General features: G+C 39.0%; 1 protein-coding gene across 2 annotated transcripts in view; it reads right to left on the bottom strand.

Annotated features, from left to right (window-relative positions):
* NIPAL2 (NIPA like domain containing 2) overlaps window positions 1-19,413 on the bottom strand; it is a 114,868-nt gene that overhangs the window by 6,808 nt on the left and 88,647 nt on the right. For both annotated transcript variants that reach the window (XM_058444162.1, XM_032760114.2), the window contains exons 6-8: window positions 15,115-15,211; window positions 7,790-7,925; window positions 5,795-5,883 (exon numbers count right to left, since the gene is read on the bottom strand). In XM_058444162.1, coding sequence (XP_058300145.1) covers window positions 5,795-5,883; window positions 7,790-7,925; window positions 15,115-15,211 — 322 coding nt within the window. The remainder of the gene's footprint in view (window positions 1-5,794; window positions 5,884-7,789; window positions 7,926-15,114; window positions 15,212-19,413) is intronic.

Consider the following 19,413-nt stretch of genomic DNA (forward strand, 5'->3'; position numbering starts at 1 on the left):
CCTGCAGTGAGTCCTATCTAATGATCATCTGATCCTGCAGTGAGTCCTATCTAATGATCATCTGAGCCTGCAGTGAGTCCTATCATCTTTTTGCTAGTTGTAGGGACTTGCCTCAGTGTTGATGGTTGTTGATTGATCAGGGTGGTGGGGTGGTGGTTGCTGAAGGTTGGGGTGGCTGTGACAACTTCTTAAGATAAGACAAAAATGAAATTTCCCACATCAATTAACTCTTTCATGAAAGATTTCTTTGTAGCATGCCATGCTGTTTGATAGCATTTGGCTTACAGTAGAAATTCTTTCAAAATCTCTACTTAATCTTCTCGAACACAGCTGCTGCTTTATCAACTAAGTTACTGAAATATTCTAAATCCTTTGTTTTCATTTCAACAATGTTCCTAGCATCTTCACCAAGAGTAGTTTCCACTTCAAGAAACCATTTTCTTTGCTCTTTTATAAAAAGCAACTCCTCATCCATTAAAGTTTGATCATGAAGCTGTAGCAATTCAGTCACATCTTCAGGCTCCACTTCTAATTCTAGTTCTTTTCCTATTTCCATCACATCTGCAGTTACTGCCTTCTCTAAAGTCTTAAACGTTTCAAAATCATCCAGGAGGCTTAGAATAGACTTCTTCCAAACTCCTGTTAATGTGCATATTTTAGCCTTCTCCAATGAATCACAAAGGTTCTTAATGTCATCAAGAAAATCAGAAAGTTTTCAATTTACTTCGCTAAGATCAATCGGCAGAATCACTATCTATGACAGCTATAGCCTTACAAAATGTAATCTTAAATAATAAGACTTGAAAGTCAAGATTACTCATTGATCCATGGGCTGCAGAATGAATGTTGTGTTAGCAGGCATGAAAACACATTCATCTCCTTGTACATCTCCGCAAGAGCTCTTGGGTGATCAGGTTCATTGCCAATAAGCAGTAATATTTTGAAAAGAATCTTTTTCCTGGTCAGTAGGTCTCAACAGTGGGTTTAAAATATTCAGTAACCCATGAAATAAACAGATGTGTTGTTATCCAGGCTTATTTGTTTCATTTAGAGAGTGCAGGCGGTGTAGATTTAGCATAATTCTTAAGGGCCCTAGGGTTTTCAGAATGGTTAATAAGCATTGGCTTCAAATTAAAGTGACCACCTGCATTAGTCCTCACAAGAGAGTCAGCCTGTCCTTTGAAGCTTTGAAGTCAGACATTTACTTCTCCTCTTTAGCCATGAAAGTCCTAGATGGTGTCTTCTTCTAATAGAATGTGGTTTTGTCTACATTGAAAATCTGTATTTTAGTGTAGCCACCTTCATCAATTATCTTAGCTAGATGTTCCGGACAACTTGCTGCAGCTTTTATATCAGCACTTGCTGTTTCATCTTGTATTTATGATATGAGGATGGCTTCTTTCCTTAAACCTCATCAACCAACCTCTGATAGCTTCAAACTTTTCTTCTGTCATTTCTTCACCTCTCTTGGCCTTTACAGAATTGAAAAGAGTTATGGCCTTGCTCTGGTTTAGGCATTGGCTTAAGGGAATGTTGTGACTGGTTTGATCTATCCAGACCACTCGAACGTCCTTTATATCAGTGATAAAGTTGCTTTACTTTCTTATCATTCATGTGATCACTGGAGTAGCACATTAAATTTCCTTCAAAAAGTTTTTTTCTTTTTCTTTTTTTTTTTTTTTTTGAGACAGAGTTTCGTTCTTGTTGCCCAGGCTGGAGTGCAATGGTGCCATCTTGGCTCACTGCAACCTCCGCCTCCTGGGTTCAAGCAATTCTCCTGCCTCAGCCTCCTGAGTAGCTGGGATTACAGGCATGTACCACCATGCCCGGCTAATTTTGTATTTTTAGTAGAGACAGGGTTTCTCCGTGTTGGTCAGGCTGGTCTCAAACTCCTGACCTCAGGTGATCCTCCCACCTCAGCCTCCCAAAGTGCTGGGATTACAGACATGAGACATTGCGCCTGGCCTGAAAACTTTTTTCTTTTGCATTCACAACTTGGCTAACTGTTTGGTGCAGAAGGTCTACCTTTTAGCCTATCTTGGCTTTTGACATGCCTTCCTCACTAAGCTTAATCGTTTCTAGCTTTTGACTTAAGGGAAGGATTGTGGGATGCTTCCTTTCATCTGAACAGTTACAGGCCATTGTAGGGTTATTAAATGGCCAGATTTCAATAATATTGTGTCTCAGGGAATAAGGAAGCCCCAGGGGAAGGAGAGAGATGTGGGAACAGCTGGTCAGTGGAGCATCAGAACACATACATTTATTGATAAGTTGGCAGTCTTACACAGGTGCAGTTTGTGGTGTCTCAAAACAATTATGGTAGTAGCATTAAAGATCACTAATCACAGATCACCATAACAGATATAATAATAACAAATTTGAAATAATGCAAGAATTACCAAAATGTGACAGAGATATGAAGTGAGCACATGCTGTTGGAAAAATGATTCCAATAGACTTGTTCGATGCAGGATTATCACAAACCTTCAATTTGTAAAAAATGCAATATCTGCAGATCCCAATAAAATGAGGTATGCCTCATCAACACATTTTCCCAGGTATTTTGTGAATTTTTGTGGGGGTTTTTAGAAGTGGAATTTCTGTTTCTAGAGATTTTCTTGGTCCTCCTAGAAAATCTTTATTTATTTTTAACTTTTATTTATTTAGAGATGGGGTCCTGCTCCATCACCCAGGCTGGAGAGTAGTGGCATGATTATAGCTCACTGTAACCTTGAACTTCTAGGTCAAGCAATCCTCCCGCCTCAGCCTCCTGAGTAGCTGGGACTACAGGTTTGCACTGCCACACCTGGCTATTTTTTTCCCAATTTAAAAACGTTGTAGTAAAATATACATAACATAAAATTTACCATCTCAATCTTTTGTTTTCAGTGTATAGTTCAGTAGTGATAAGTAGGTTCATACTGTTTTGCAACCAATTTCCAGAACTTTTTCATCTTGCAAAACTGAAATTCTATTCCCATTACACAACTCATTTCCTCCTCCCCACAGCCATCATTCTACTGTTGTTTCTATAAATCTTACTACTCTAAATATCGCATATAAGTAGAATCATACAATATTTTTCTTTTTGTGACTGGCTTATTTCACTTACCGTAATGTTCTCAAGGTTCATCTATGTTGTAGCATGTGTTATAATTTCCTTCCTTTTAAAAGCTGAATATATTCCGTTGTATATATATACCACATTTTATTTATTCATCTGTTGATGGACATCTGGGTTGCTTCTACCTTCTGTCTATTGTGAATAATGCTGCTATGAACATACATATACAAATGTCTTTTCAAGACCTTGCTTTTAATTCTCTTGCCTAGAAGTGAAATTACTAGATCATATGGTAATTCCATTTTTAATTTTTTGAGGAACTGCCACACTGTTTTCCATAATGGCTGCACCATTTTACATCCCTACCAATGGTATACAAAAGTTCCAGTTGATCCACATCCTCACCACCATTTGTTGTTTTCTCTTGTTAATAGCAGCCATCCTATTGGGTGTGAGATTATATCTCATTGTGGTTTTGATTTGCATTTCCCTTATGATTAGAAGTGTTGAACATCTTTTCACATCTTTTGGCCATTTGTGTATCTTCTTTTCAAAAACATCTATTCAAGTGCTTTTCCCATTTTAAAATCAGGTTATTTGGGTTTTTGTTGTTGACTTGTAGAATCAAAGAGTAGAAATATTTTTAAGGCTTTTGATAGAAACTACAAAACTCAGTTCTAGGAGGGTGGCACCATGTTACCTAGGCCATAAGAGTGCCTGTGATACTGTAGCCTTACAGCATTGGATATTGCAATAAAAAGAACAAACAAAACTTGACTAATTGGTAGGCAAAATATGATCTCATCTTAATTGTAAGCTATGCTTTCTCATGGAGGCAGAGAGGAGAAGTAGTCGGCAAGCTCCACTACCATTCCACTCACCAGTAACATCAGAGGGACTCTTATGACTCCCAAAAGGTCTTGCCATCCCCCCTGACTCATCAATTACTCTGTATGCTGAGTATTAAGACCCAGCCCTGTTGGTCCTCCTAGAAAATCTTTATTTATTTATTTTTAACTTTTTTTTTTAGAGATGGGGTCCTGCTCTGTCACCTAGGCTTGAGAGCAGTGGTGTGACTATAGCTCACTGTAACCTCGAACTTCTGGGTTCAAGCGATCCTCCTGCCTTAGCCTCCTGAGTAGCTGGGAATACAGGTACGTGCCACCATACCTGGCTGATTTTCCCCCTAATTTGTTAGAGATGACATCTTGCTATGTTCCCAGGCTGCAGAAAATCTCCCGATCAGGGCAACTATATTCTTTATGCACATTAATATTAACTATCAGGCTTATGTCATTTCTATGATTCTTTTTGGCCTATTTTCCTTTTCCAATAATTCTAAGACACATCAATATGCAATTTTTTCTAATTTATTAACTAGCTTAAAATACTAAAAAATTAGATGTCATGGGATAGAATATTTTTCTTTAAATATTAAGTTTCAATTTTGGGAAACAGAAAATGCATTAATTACTTTAAAGAACTACCCACTGACAGTCACATTGTTTTCCAAAAAATGAAAAAAAAAAATGTGCCAGTTAGGAAACAGACAATCCTCAATCACTCCCCTAAATACATAAACTTTACATTGAGAAATGAACTCTCAAGATCAAGAAGGTGGTAAATACATCAAATAAGCCAATGAATGAGGGCATATCAGTACCAAATATAGAAATGGTATACTGTTTTTGGTTTGGACTGAGTTTCAAATTTATACTTTTAGTTTTAATGCTATCATGCCTGTCATATTTTTAAAAAATGGTCCATGCTAATAAAAGAACTGCAATAGTAGAAAAATAGAGGCCAGAATAGCAAAGGCAGTAGTTTCTATTCTTGTCTCTCAGGCTTTCCCTGGAACATTGAATTCAGTTTTGGATCGTACTCTCTGATCAAGCTGGCGAGGGGCATATAGGGAAGAGTTAGTAGAATTGGGCATGTATGGCCCAGAGGCAAGACTCAAGAGGACCTTTCAGTTGCTTTGATGATCAAAAGGGCTGATGTAGCTGGGATATCTGTCCCCTCCAAATCACATGTTGAAATGTGATCCCCAAATGCTGGAGGTGGGGCCTAGAGGAAGGTGTTTTGGTCTTGGGGGTGAATCCTTCACGAATGGCTTGGCGTCCTCCATCAGTACTGAGTTCATATGAGATCTGGTTGTTAAAGAGACTGGGACCTACCCCTTTCCCTCACCCCATCTCTTGCTATGTGACACGTCTGTTCTCCCTTTGCCTTCTACCATGAGTAAAAGCTTCCTGAGGTCCTGACAAGAAGCAGATGCTGGCACCATGCTTCTGTACAGCCTGCAGAACCATGAGGCAAATAAACCTCTTTGAAAAATAAATTACCCTGTCTCAGGTATTCCTTTATAGCAACACAAAATGGACTAATCCAAGGGCTGGCAAGGGAAAGACTCCAACAAGAAGAACAAAGATGAGTGTCTTGAATTTGCAAGGAAACTCATTTCAGCTCCAATATAAGAAAACACTTTCTACTTAGAAATCTCCAGAGAATAAGAGTGATCCAAAGCAGGACTGAGCTGACCCAGGAGTCAGAGAGCATTCACACAAAGTAGAGGAACCTCTCCTGGAGGATTGTCATAGGGGAGATTCAGACACCAGGTGGAGGCAACACAGATCCTTACAACCTAAAGATTTCTGGATTCTCTCATTCACTCTGGGAGAAACTTCATTTATGCTTGGAATTACCTATGTATAGAAAACCAAAACTCACCTGCAATGATGGCACTGATTGTAAAGAAAATATGATTAACTGGCACCACTGTTGTTGTATTGTAGAGTTTCGTGGCTTGATTCAGGAACCTAGGGCAGAAGGCACTTACTGGAGCTTTGGCTTTAAGAGATATTCAGCAATAAGTTAACAATAACTTCAAGAAACGCGTGTTCTTTGGCTACAACTACAAAGGGAAAGGAGGTGCAGTGAAAGGGCATTTCCAATCAGCAGTCATAGCTTATATGCATCTGATGTATGAGATCAGATGTCAGGTTTTATGGTCTGTTTAAACCAACAACAGTAACAATGAAAAGCAATTAATCATATTCCGAGGCCACAGAAGTTTGAGTTGGAAGCGATTCAAGCTGCTGGACCAGTATCACACTGGGCCTGATTCATTAGGATAGACCCTAGAATCTGTTAAATATCATATCTGGGGAATAGTAGAGCTATCCATTGACATGCCACGTGCCAAGAAAGAAGATGGAGAAGTAAAGGAATGTTTAATGTTTCAAAAACAATGCTCAGTGCTCCAGCTGCAGAGCACATGTGGGAGCTCAGCTTCTCATTCTGGCCACCAACACAAATGCAGTTCCCACAACTGTGCTATGCTGCCCTGCTAAGGACTAGATTGTTTTTTGAAGCAGTGAATTGCACTATCACCAGGGTGCTTTTAAAAAGCACTAATGCTTAGGTCCTACTCTAGAGAAATTGAAAAAAGTACTTTGTGTTAGAGCCTGTGTGCGTGTGTGTGTGCACGTATACACACACATATGTAGGTATACATTAATGCATGTATGTGTATGTATGCATGCATGTACATATATGTACAAAAGCCAGGTCATATACATGCATGTACATATATATGTACAAAAACCAGGTCATTTTAATGGGCAACCAGGGCTGAGAACCACAGTTGTACAGTGTGATGGGTGCAGGAGACTGAGACAAGGGTGACAGGATGCAGTTTACCCCCAATTGTGTCTGCCTGTCAAATTTACAAAGTATGGTATGAAGATAATGCCACTAATCCCAAAAGATACTGTGGCAGTACCAATTAATTCAGAAGAAACAGAAAAATAAAATAGCAAATGCAAGTATTGGAAACACAGGCTTATAAGGGGATGACAAACCAGTGACAAAACATTGGGTTTCTCCAGTAATTCTCCACAGACCTTGTAACAGGGCCTATCTTCAGCCCATAACAATTAGATGGTATTTCTCGCTCCTACAGAAGGAACCACTCTTGTACTGATTTCGAGCTCTGATTTCTTATCTGGGGTGGTGCTTTTGCATAGCATTTTGGGGTGAACAGAAAACTTTCAGGTCAACTCAAGAAAGCCCAGCAGGCAAAGGCACAATCCCAATGTGAGAGATGGAGGGGAAGTGATTAGAGCCGATGGAGGTTGGGGCAGGGAAGAGCAGAAATTAAAAATGTTCCATGTCACCACTGTTAGGCCCCAAGAGAAACATAAAACAATCATTCCGCAATCCCATGGATACAAAGGAAATTCTGGCCAAAGATGCAAAATTTTGGGGAAAGGATTTCCCTCCCGGGCAAATGTCTGGTTTCGTCCATCTCTGGGCAATTAGTGAGCATGAGCTAAGAAATGAAGGTGAAGGGTTCATGTGTGTCCTATATTTAGAATGAAAGCCTGTATATGGACCTGCCCCTTTGATTTATTGCTAATGACAACCTGTGTACCACGGATATTAATTACAAGCAGAAGAGCATCAGGAAAGTATCAAAGTGCACTTAGCTGGATTAAGGCTGTGCTTTAGAACTCACAAGACATGAAGGCAACGCTTCATAAAAACTCATTATTGGATGCAAAGGAGGAAGCAAGGCATGTTGTCTGAGGACAAGCTACAGGCCCTTCACTCTTAGAAATCAGTTGTATCTCATTTTAATTATCATCTGAAGCCAATAAAGATTAATGCCCAGAGAAGCACAGGAATGTTGAAAGATTAGTGAGTATGCAGAAGCTAACTTACTTGACTTGGAAAGCACAAGATGCTATCATGATGATAAACATGATAGAGAAAATGGGGTAAGTTAGTTGCATTTTATCCGTCATAGAAAAAGTGATCATGCCTGACACGGCCTTTACTGAAATAACAGTCAATGAGGCTGAAAAAGAAAACAAAAAACACAAATAAGGAACATATTTGAGATTGAATTAACAAATAAATATCTTAAGCTTATGTGGTAGAGCAGCAAATATACCAATTATGGTTTAAGAATGAACATGGTTGTGAGAGCTGTAGGAAGGGATGTGACGTTAGTAAGCAGTGGCCTCGCTGCTCGAGCCGTGCTGGATATCAAATTTGCTTAAATCAGCTAAAGATCTGCTGTGTGATTGTGTGTTTTTTTAATCTGTGGAGCAAGGTGCTTCTTTTCCATCCCTAACTGTTGAAAGAATGCTGTGGAGGTTATAATTACTAGTAGATGGGAAAGGCAAAAACAATGGAAGGAGGAGATAAGAAAAGTCAGATTGTCCATGTGACATTAATGAGAAAATAACTATTAAACTATACTGAAAATTTAAAAACCAAATCGATGAGAAGACTGAAAAGTGAAATGCAACTCACTTCTTGAGTTTACTTAGAGTTGTACTAAGTCATTGCTTCTCAGCCTTTTGGCTAAAATCAAGTGAGTTGTACTAAGTCTATATATAAGCTCTTTTGTTAGGAGACACCTAGAATGTTTCATTAAGAATATTTTTGACAATGACAATAATTGGAAGCAGGACCAGAGTCGAGTATTCATTTCTCAAGGTGGACCATCAATTTAAGGTTTACATAAGCAACAGCTATGTATATTCTATGCTAGAGAGGAACTCATCCCTTATGAGAACAAACTTTTCATAGGTTCCAAACAGCAATTAAGAAAAAGTAACTTGATAAGGTTATATCACTATGAAAGTAATGGAGCATTTTCTGGCAACATCATCTTTCTGTAAGGAAGAAAAGAATGCTTTCTGTCTTATGTCCCTCGAAGTTACTATTGCAAATAATTCCATAATTTAGCTAAAACTCACTGAAAGTTCAAAAATAATTTTTACATGAAATCAAAAAACTATAAGTCAAAGGCAATGTGAAGGAGAAATACTCCTTTTGTTGCTGTTGATCTACTTGGTCATAATATATCTGAGTTTTCTTCGTTTTATTTGAAAAGGCATTTTACGTGTGTGTGTGTGTGTGTGTATATTTCAAATACATATATGTATGTATATGTATTTGAAATATATATATATTTAAAACAGCAAGTGGTGGCCAGCCAAGAAGAGCCTCCCATAATATCCTTTTCCAAAAACTGAAAATATACTTTAACTTGAAGGGTACTAGGGTGCACTTCCAAATTAGGCATTTTCTTTTAGTTAAAAATCATAATTGGCTGGGCGCGGTGGCTCACACCTGTAATCCCAGCACTCTGGGAGGCTGAGGCGGGAGGATCATGAGGTCAGGAGATCGAGACCATCCTGGCTAGCACAGTGAAACCCTGTCTCTACTAAAAATACAAAAAATTAGCCGGGTGTGGTGGCGGATGCCTGTAGTCCCAGCTACTCGGGAGGCTGAGGCAGGAGAATGGCGTGAACCCGGCAGGCGGAGTTTGCAGTGAGCCAAGATCGGGCCACTGCACTCCAGCCTGGGTGACAGAGTGAGACTCCATCTCAAAAAAAAAAAAAAAAAAAAAAAAAATCATAATTGACAGAGGAGATCAGGTGATAAATTCTAAAAACAAACCCCAATTCTCAACAAAGAGGCCCTTACAATCAGGCCTTTCTCCATCTTAAGATGTCTTTTGACCTGACTCTTTTACATATTTCCTACTGATTATGCCAATAGTCACATCTTAGCTAACCTAGGCATTTTAAATATCTATAGAGATCTGTGTGTCACTTGATGGTTTAAGTTTGTAGGTTAGCTCTTGAGGGACCTTGATTTCCTTCTAAACACTGCCTGAAATTAGAACACAATGTGATTATGATCTTGTGGTCTGAACAGCCAGGTTTCCCAACGGGACAATTAATGGAGAAGGAGTTGAACACACTGTTCCATTAGCCTCAGAACCTCAGAATTGCAAAGGACCTTAAAGGTCATCTGATTTAACCACTATCTGATTTTATATTATTCTTAAACACAAGACAAAGACAAAATAGAATTCTCTGTTTTGATAGCTAAACGTACTATCAATATCTGTAGCCAATCATTATATTTTCAAAGCATGCACAATTGTCAACTGATTAATCACTATTTTAACCTGTAAGTTATTTCTAGGCTGGTGTTGAGTACTTCTAAGTATTTTTGGGGGTTGGTTGATGAGGATAGGTGGAAATACATAATTGTAATGCAGTGTTCTTCTAATGTTATACTTAAAAATAGAAAGTACTTAGGTAAGCACAGAAAAAAAGATGAGAATAAACTACATAAGATATTGTCAGTGGTTATCTCTAGCACTGGGATAATGAATTAACTTTAAATTCATTAAAAAAAAATCTACAAAAGTAAACACATTCATTTAAAAATTTTTGGAAAATGTGGAAAAGCCTGGAAAGGAAAATTAAAATCACCTGTAGTTTCAGCATTCACCTCAAATCATTTTTGACATTTGGACATGTTGTTATTTTCCCGTCTATAAGTATGAATAGGTTACAACATGTGAATCATAAGATATATGCTACTTAGGAGCTTATTTTCCAAGTATATACCACTTAGGAACCTATTTACCTGAAGTATTTTCTATTCCATTAAGTATTCTTCTAAAGCATGAATTTGTATGAATTTATTTTGGCAATTCCCTATTTTTGGATATTTAGATTGTATCCATTTTTTTTTTTTACTATTAAAAGCGGGTCTGTGATGAATATTCTTGAACATGAGTCTTTGTTTATCACTCTGCCTATTTCCCCAGGAAAACCACCTAAAGAGGAATTCGTGACTACAGCCACTGTGAAGGCTTGTGAAATATACTAGCAAACTGCCTTCCAGAGAGTACCAGTCACACTCTGTTGTACAGTGCTCAATTACACAGATTTTTATATTTTTCTTTGTATCTTTCTCTATTTTCTTAATTATCAATAATTACCATATATACTTTCGTCATTAGAACAACACAATTTTTTCTAAACTTGTGCTGACCTGTTTTTGAAATTTGTCCCTCTTAATTCCCTCTTAGATTTTCATCAATATACCTCCTTTCAAAAAGTTTCCTAGGTTGCCATCAACATCTCCTTATGAGAGCCATAAACATTTTATTTATCAATTTGTCTCTGATAACCAAAGCATTCCACGGATAGAGAAGGACTTCCTGGCCTTCCTAGTTTCCTGATCGACCCAGAGGCTTTAGAGTACTTTTTTTTTTTGATATGGAGTTTTGCTGTTGTGGCCCAGGCTGGAGTGCAATGGTGCGATGTTGGCTCACTGCAATCTCCGCCTTGTGGGTTCAAATAATTGTCCTGCCTCAGCCTCCTGAGTAGCTGAGATTACAGGTGCCCACCACCACACTCGGCTAATTTTTGTATTTTTAGTAGAGCTGGGGTTTCACCATGTTGGCCAGGCTGGTCTCAAACTCCTGACCTTAGGTGATCCACCTGCTGTGGTCTCCCAAAGTGCTGGGATTACAGGTGTGAGCCATCACACCAGGCCTGGAGTCCTTTAAGAATGATCACCACTACTGGCAAAGTGGGTCACTCACCAGAAGCCAGGTTTCTTTCTTCTGACTACCCTCACTTGCTATTTTCTTTTTTTTAATTCCATTTTTTATCAATCACACAAGCAATATCATGTACTTTGCTACCTCTTATGGATACAACATGACTTTCATAATCACTTTTTAAAAACGTACTAATGCTCATTGTACAATATTCAAGATGAGCACACAGTGCAGAGTGAGCATCTTGCTTCTCATTTCTTGCTGTAATGAGAACACTTCTGGTGTTTCACCAACAAGTTCTTTATTAGGAGTGCATAGGAAACTTGATGAACTATATTAATGAGTTTCTGAAAGAATCCCTCTTTCATTCCCATAGTTAATTAAATTCAAATGTTTACTGTGTGATTACTGTGCTCAATTCTACTTAAAAAATAATAGACATGCTCTAATCTGGCCAGGAAGGGGGGCTCATAACAGCATATAAACATATAAGTAGAATATGTAAGTGCTAATTGTTCTAAGTGTTACAGAGAAGAACTAGTTTTATTAAGACCACTTGGGCCAGGCACGGTGGCTCATGCCTGTAATCCTAGCACTTTGGGAAGGTGAGGCAGGAGGATTGCTTGAGCCTAGGAGTTTGTGACCAGCCCGGGCAACATGGGGTTACCCTGTCTCTCCAAAAAAAAAAAAAAAAATTAGCCAGGCATGATGCCACGCATCTGTAGTCCCAGCTACTCAGGAGGCTGAGGTAGGAGGATCACTTGAGCCTGGGAGTTTGAAGCCACAGTGAGCTATGATTGTGCCAATACACTTCAGCCTGGGTGACAGAGCAAGGCTCTGTCTCAAAACAAAACAAAGATCACTTTGTCACTGAGTATGATTTGCTCTGTGTTTTATTTGCTAATTTTTTTTTTTTATTTTTTGTCAATATTTAGCAGTGATATTAGTTCATAGTGTTTTTTGTTTGTCCTATTTTGTTTCCCATTTTGGGAGGTGAGTCTTATCTGATTATGTTTTCCAAAAAGTAAAAGCTTTCTTCTTATGTCCTCAAATAGTTGCAACAACATCAGAATAATCTATTCCTTAAGGATTTGAAGATATTACCTTTGGAAGTCTCTAGGCCTGGTTCTTTTTTAGGATATAGCCTTTTAACAACTCCTTTATTTCCCCCATAGTTATTTTCATTAAAAAGTAAGCAATTCATTCAAATTTATATATATGCATATCTATCTATCGTTTCTATTTTGGGGTATCTGTGGTTCTTCTTTTTTTCTGATGGAGGATCTATCTTATTAGTTGTCTTTTAAGAACACATTGTTGTGTTTAGTTATAAACCCATTACTTTTCTCTTTTCTATTTCATTAATTTTTGCCTTTTTAATTAATTTTAATTAATTCTTTCTGCTTTCCTTAGCTTTATTTCAGTATTTTTTCTAATTTCTTGAGTTGAATGCTTAATTGACTTACATTTAAAGCAATCAATTTCTCTGAATATAGCATTAGTCATAAACTCTAGGTTTAATATTAAGTGCTTTAATAATAATTTAAAAATACGCTGCAATTAAATCTTTGTTTCTACTTTGCACAGTTGCAGTTCAAGGGTAGTGTTAACATTCCCAGGTGGTAGGGTTTTACTGGTTTCGGTTTTTGTTATTATTTTTCTGTTGTTATTTCACTGTGATCTGAGGATGTGGTCTGTATTTTTTCAACTTCCTGGAATTTATCAAGGATTTCTTCATGGCCAATTATATGATCAACTTTTGTAAATGTTACACAGGCACTTGAAAGAAAGTTTATTCTCTGTTTTCAGGATTTAGAGTTCAATATTACAGGTACCAGTTCATGATTAATTATTCAGATCCTCTGTCTTTATATGGTTTTCTGTCTTTATATGGTTTTCATGTCTGTTCCATGGGCTGAGAGAAGTCTCCTAACCCCCTTATATTTCTGTTAGTGTAGTTTTGCATTTTCTGAAGATTTTCTATTGCATATTGGATATGACATTTTGTGGCCTGTGCTCTTTTTGTCAGGATAAATTACCCCTTTTATCTCACTTACTATCTTCTGCCTTAATTTTCATTTAGTAATATCATGACCTCCTGCATTGTTTTACTTTCAAGCTGATTTACCTTGTTTTAGACGAAAATTTATGCATGTAGCCAAAACACTTCACAACCTGCAAGGGCCTATCAGAAAGGGTGCTGGCCATGGCACTGCTGGAAGAGGGTCCTGGAGAACCCCTGTCTTAGTATTTATCATGACGGGGCTGGGGTTAAGAGGAGGAGATATTAGGGGAAGGAAGCATGGTGGCTGCTATTTGAATAACCCTTACAGCTGTACTAGTGCAAATTGGCTGAATCCAATTTCAGAATCATTTTCAAAATCAATCTGGAAGTTTCCCTGATGTCCAATTTGAGAATATTTCTTTTTTTTTTTTTACTAGGTAAATGCATTCCATTTACATTTATTTTCATAACTGCTATGCATTATCTTAATTCTGTTATCTTACATTCCTATTTAAAGTTGGCTTCGTTTTCATTATTTTCTTATATAAGGTACATTTTGTTTCTTAGTTGTCTGCTTTTGTTTTCCCTACTTGGTAATTTGGAAAGAAACAAATATAAAGTTCTCTTTCTGTTCTCTTGATCTACAGCATACCTGAATATAGCACAGAGTACATTTGTTTCTATAAGTAACTATCAAAAACACAAATTTTCTAGTACAAAGGAGAGAACTAGTTGATGAGATAGGAACATGAAAACCCAGCACCTCATTGACATGGAGGCTGCATGCTGCCCCAGGGGTATGAATACAGCCTTCTGAGTCATGGCAAACAGCACGTGATGTGATGTGTGGGCCATCTGACTGGCTAAGAGGAAATGAAGGAAGATTTACAAATACATTTTTATAACGGGAATTTCCTAAATGATTAGTGAGATCTCCTAGTGTTGGTATATATGAGTGAGAGAGGGAGAGAGAGAGAGAGAGAGTGTGTGTGTGTGTGTGTGTGTGTGTGTGTGTATGTGTAGGGGTGGGGGAAAGAGAGAGAGAGAGAAAGAAAGAGACAGGGACAGAGAGACAGAAAGAGACAGAAAAGGAGAAGAGAGGGAAGATACATTAAAAATACATCGTGGGCTTCTCTAAGCACTCATTTTCAACTCTAACAAGGTGCCTCTGGAAAAACAAAGTAAATGGGTTGGTAAACAATGAATGAAAGAAATGTGATATTTAAGAAAATCATACTGCTTACATCTACGTTTCCTATTAGTCATATTATAAAGTTTTTAAAGAAAATATAAATAGTATAGGTCTTGCTAACCAATTCCTGACACAAGAGTTTTAATTGGGATCATTAATTTGTTTCTCTTTTAAGATTTTCAATTACTTATTAACAAAATATCTTCAAATTATCAAGGAGCAAATAAAGTTATCAAGAAGCAAAAAATCCTTAAATGTATTTTTTTAAAAATTAAATATATATCAATTGCAGTAATGGACAGGCAACGTATAATTTTTATAATTTAGACTCAGTTTCTTCCTATAGATCAGAGCTGAAAAATATAAACAATGAGAAAAGAGTAGAATGCCTAAGTATTTTCCTTCAAACCTCATTTATGACTCAGCACAGCTCAATTAAAGAATAAGAAAACAAAATATGCCTTTACCTAGAATTGCCACCAGGGTTAGCAGAATCACCATGTGCTTCATTCCTTTTCTTTTATAGAAATACAGGAGAATGCAGAAAATTAATATTTCTAAAATCTAGAAATGAAAAAGATGGAAAAGAGTAAGTTATTCCATGCAAAGTCTTCAAAATGTCACACTTCTCATTTTGATTTTGCAGCAGTTCTCATATGACAGTTGAGGGTGACTGAGGTTCCTAGGGATGACAGAGGAGAGCAGTATAAGCACCTCGGCCATCCAGACCCAGAGCTTCAACACCCCTCTCTGCCAGTGATGCCCAAATCAAGATCTCCAGTCCTAACCTCCCTGGGAGTTCAGCCTCATTTCCCCAAGTATCTACGAGACATTTCCACCTGCATGTTTAATAGACACGCCACAGTAATGTGGGTAACACCTCCCACTAGATTCCCTACCTTCCCAGTCTGTTCCTCCAGGGCCTTTGCCGACCAGTTAGTGGCATTCCCATACTTCGTGTTGCACAAACCCCAAACCACTTTCCCTCACTCCCTGCTTTCCTCTTTAGACAGTTGCATTTGCTTCTAACTCATCTCTGATTTTACTCTTGCCTATCTATAATCCAGCCATTCCACAGACAGAGGAATCATTTAAAAACACAATTTGGGCCGGTGGAGCCAAGATGGCCGAATAGGAACAGCTCCGGTCTCCAGCTCCCAGCCCCAGCGACACAGAAGACGGATGATTTCTGCATTTCTGCTTGAGGTACCGGTTTCATCTCACTAGGGAGTGCCTAACAGTGGGTGCAGGACAGTCGGTGAAGCGCACTGTGCCTGAGCGGAAGCAGGGCGAGGCATTACCTCACTCGGGAAGCGCAAGGGGTCAGGGAGTTCCCTTTCCTAGTCAAAGAAAGGGGAAACAGACGGCACCTGGAATATCGGCTCAGTCCCACCCCAATACTGCGCTTTTCCAACGGGCCTGGAAAACGGCACACTAGGAGATTGTGTCCTGCACCTGGCTTGGAGGGTCCTGTGCCCACGGAGTCTCGCTGATTGCTAGCACAGCAGTCTGAGATCAAGCTGCAAGGCGGCAGCGAGGCTGGGGGAGGGGCGCCCGCCATTGCCCAGGCTTGCTTAGGTAAACAAAGCAGCCAGGAAGCTCGAACTGGGTGGAGCCCACCACAGCTCAAGGAGGCCTGCCTGCCTCTATAGGCTCCACCTCTGGGGGCAGAGCACAGACAAACAAAAACTCAGCAAGAACCTCCACAGACTTAAAGGTCCCTGTCTGACTGACAGCTTTGAAGAGAGTAGTGGTTCTCCCAGCACGCAGCTGGAGATCTGAGAACGGACAGACTGCCTCCTAAAGTGGGTCCCTCACCCCTGAGCAGCCTAACTGGGAGGCACCCCCCCCAGTAGGGACAGACTGACACCTCATTCAACCGGGTACTCCTCTGAGACAAAACTTTCAGACGAACTATCAGACAGCTGAATTTGTGGTCTCACGAAAATCCGCTGTTCTGCAGCCACCGCTGCTGACACCCAGCCAAACAGGGTCTGGAGTGGACCTCTAGTAAACTCCAACAGACCTGCAGCTGAGGGTCCTGTCTGGTAGAAGGAAAACTAACAAACAGAAAGGACATCCACACCAAAAACCCATCTGTACATCACCATCATCAAAGACCAAAAGTAGATAAAACCACAAAGATGGGGAAAAAACAGAACAAAAAAACTGGAAACTCTAAAAAACAGAGCACCTCTCCTCCTCCAAAGGAACGCAGTTCCTCACCAGCAACGGAACAAAGCTGGATGGAGGATGACTTTGATGAGTTGAGAGAAGAAGGCTTCAGACGATCAAACTACTCTGAGCTACGAGAGGAAATTCAAAACAATAGCAAAGAAGTTAAAAACTTTGAAAAAATATTAGAAGAATGGATAACTAGAATAACCAATGGAGAGAAGGGCTTAAAGGAGCTGATGGAGCTGAAAGCCAAGTTTCGAGAACTACGCGAAGATTGCAGAAGCCTCAGTAGCAGATGCGATCAACTGGAAGAAAGGGTATCGCTGATGGAAGATGAAATGAATGAAATGAAGAGAGAAGGGAAGTTTAGAGAAAAAAGAATAAAAAGAAATGAACAAAGCCTCCGAGAAATTTGGGACTATGTGAAAAGACCAAACCTACGTCTGATTGGTGTACCTGAAAATGATGGGGAGAATGGAACCAAGTTGGAAAACACTCTGCAAGATATTATCCAGGAGAACTTCCCCAATCTAGCAAGGCAGGCCAGCATTCAGATTCAGGAAATACAGAGAACGCCACAAAGATACTCCTCGAGAAGGGCAACTCCAAGACACATAATTGTCAGATTCACCAAAGTTGAAATGAAGGAAAAAATGTTAAGGGCAGCCAGAGAGAAAGGTCGGGTTACCCACAAAGGGAAGCCCATCAGACTAACAGCTGATCTCTCAGCAGAAACTCTACAAGCCAGAAGAGAGTGGGGGCCGATATTCAACATTCTTAAAGAAAAGAATTTTCAACCCAGAATTTGCTATCCCGCCAAACTAAGCTTCATAAGTCAAGGAGAAATAAAATACTTTACAGACAAGCAAACGCTGAGTGATTTTGTCACCACCAGGCCTGCCCTAAAAGAGCTCCTGAAGGAAGCACTAAACATGGAAAGGAACAACCGGTACCAGCCACTGCAAAAACATGCCAAATTGTAAAGACCATCGAGGCTAGGAAGAAACAATAGCAACTAACGAGCAAAATAACCAACTAACATCATAATGACAGGATCAGATTCACACATAACAATATTAACGTTAAATGTCAATGGGCTAAATGCTCCAATCAAAAGACACAGACTGGCAAACTGGATAAGGAGTCAGGACCCATCAGTGTGCTGTATTCAGGAAACCCATCTCATGTACAGAGACACACATAGACTCAAAATAAAGGGATGGAGGAAGATCTATCAAGCAAATGGAAAACAAAAAAAGGCAGGGGTTGCAATCCTAGTCTCTGATAAAATAGACTTTAAACCAACAAAGATCAAAAGAGACAAAGAAGGCCATTACATAATGGTAAAGGGATCAATTCAACAAGAAGAGCTAACTATCCTAAATATATATGCACCCAACACAGGAGCACCCAGATTCATAAAGCAAGTCCTCAGTGACCTACAAAGGGACTTAAACTCCCACACAATAATAATGGGAGATTTTAACACCCCACTGTCAACATTAGACAGATCAACGAGACAGAAAGTTAACAAGGATATCCAGGAATTGAACTCAGCTCTACATAAAGTGGACCTAATAGACATCTACAGAACTCTCCACCCCAAGTCAACAGAATATACATTTTTTTCAGCACCACACCACACCTATTCCAAAATTGACCACATAGTTGGAAGTAAAGCTCTCCTCAGCAAATGTAAAAGAACAGAAATTATAACAAACTGTCTCTCAGACCACAGTGCAATCAAACTAGAACTCAGGATTAAGAAATTCACTCAAAACCGCTCAACTACATGGAAACTGAACAACCTGCTCCTGAATGACTATTGGGTACATAATGAAATGAAGGCAGAAATAAAGATGTTCTTTGAAACCAACGAGAACAAAGATACAACATACCAGAATCTCTGGGACACATTCAAAGCAGTGTGTAGAGGGAAATTTATAGCACTAAATGCCCACAAGAGAAAGCAGGAAAGATCCAAAATTGACACCCTAACATCACAATTAAAAGAACTAGAAAAGCAAGAGCAAACACATTCAAAAGCTAGCAGAAGGCTAGAAATAACTAAAATCAGAGCAGAACTGAAGGAAATAGAGACACAAAAAACCCTTCAAAAAATTAATGAATCCAGGAGCTGGTTTTTTGAAAAGATCAACAAAATTGATGGACCGCTAGCAAGACTAATAAAGAAGAAAAGAGAGAAGAATCAAATAGATGCAATAAAAAACGAAAAAGGGGATATCACCACCGATCCCACAGAAATACAATCTACCATCAGAGAATACTACAAACACCTCTATGCAAATAAACTAGAAAATCTAGAAGAAATGGATAAATTCCTCGACAAATACACCCTCCCAAGACTAAACCAGGAAGAAGTTGAATCTCTGAATAGACCAATAACAGGTTCTGAAATTGTGGCAATAATCAATAGCTTACCAACCAAAAAGAGTCCAGGACCTGACGGATTCACAGCTGAATTCTACCAGAGGTACAAGGAGGAACTGGTACCATTCCTTCTGAAACTATTCCAATCGATAGAAAAAGAGGGAATCCTCCCTAACACATTTTATGAAGCCAGCATC

Source organism: Hylobates moloch, unplaced genomic scaffold (assembly GCF_009828535.3).
Source record: "Hylobates moloch isolate HMO894 unplaced genomic scaffold, HMol_V3 SCAFFOLD_9, whole genome shotgun sequence".
In the NCBI taxonomy this organism is placed as follows: domain Eukaryota; kingdom Metazoa; phylum Chordata; class Mammalia; order Primates; family Hylobatidae; genus Hylobates; species Hylobates moloch.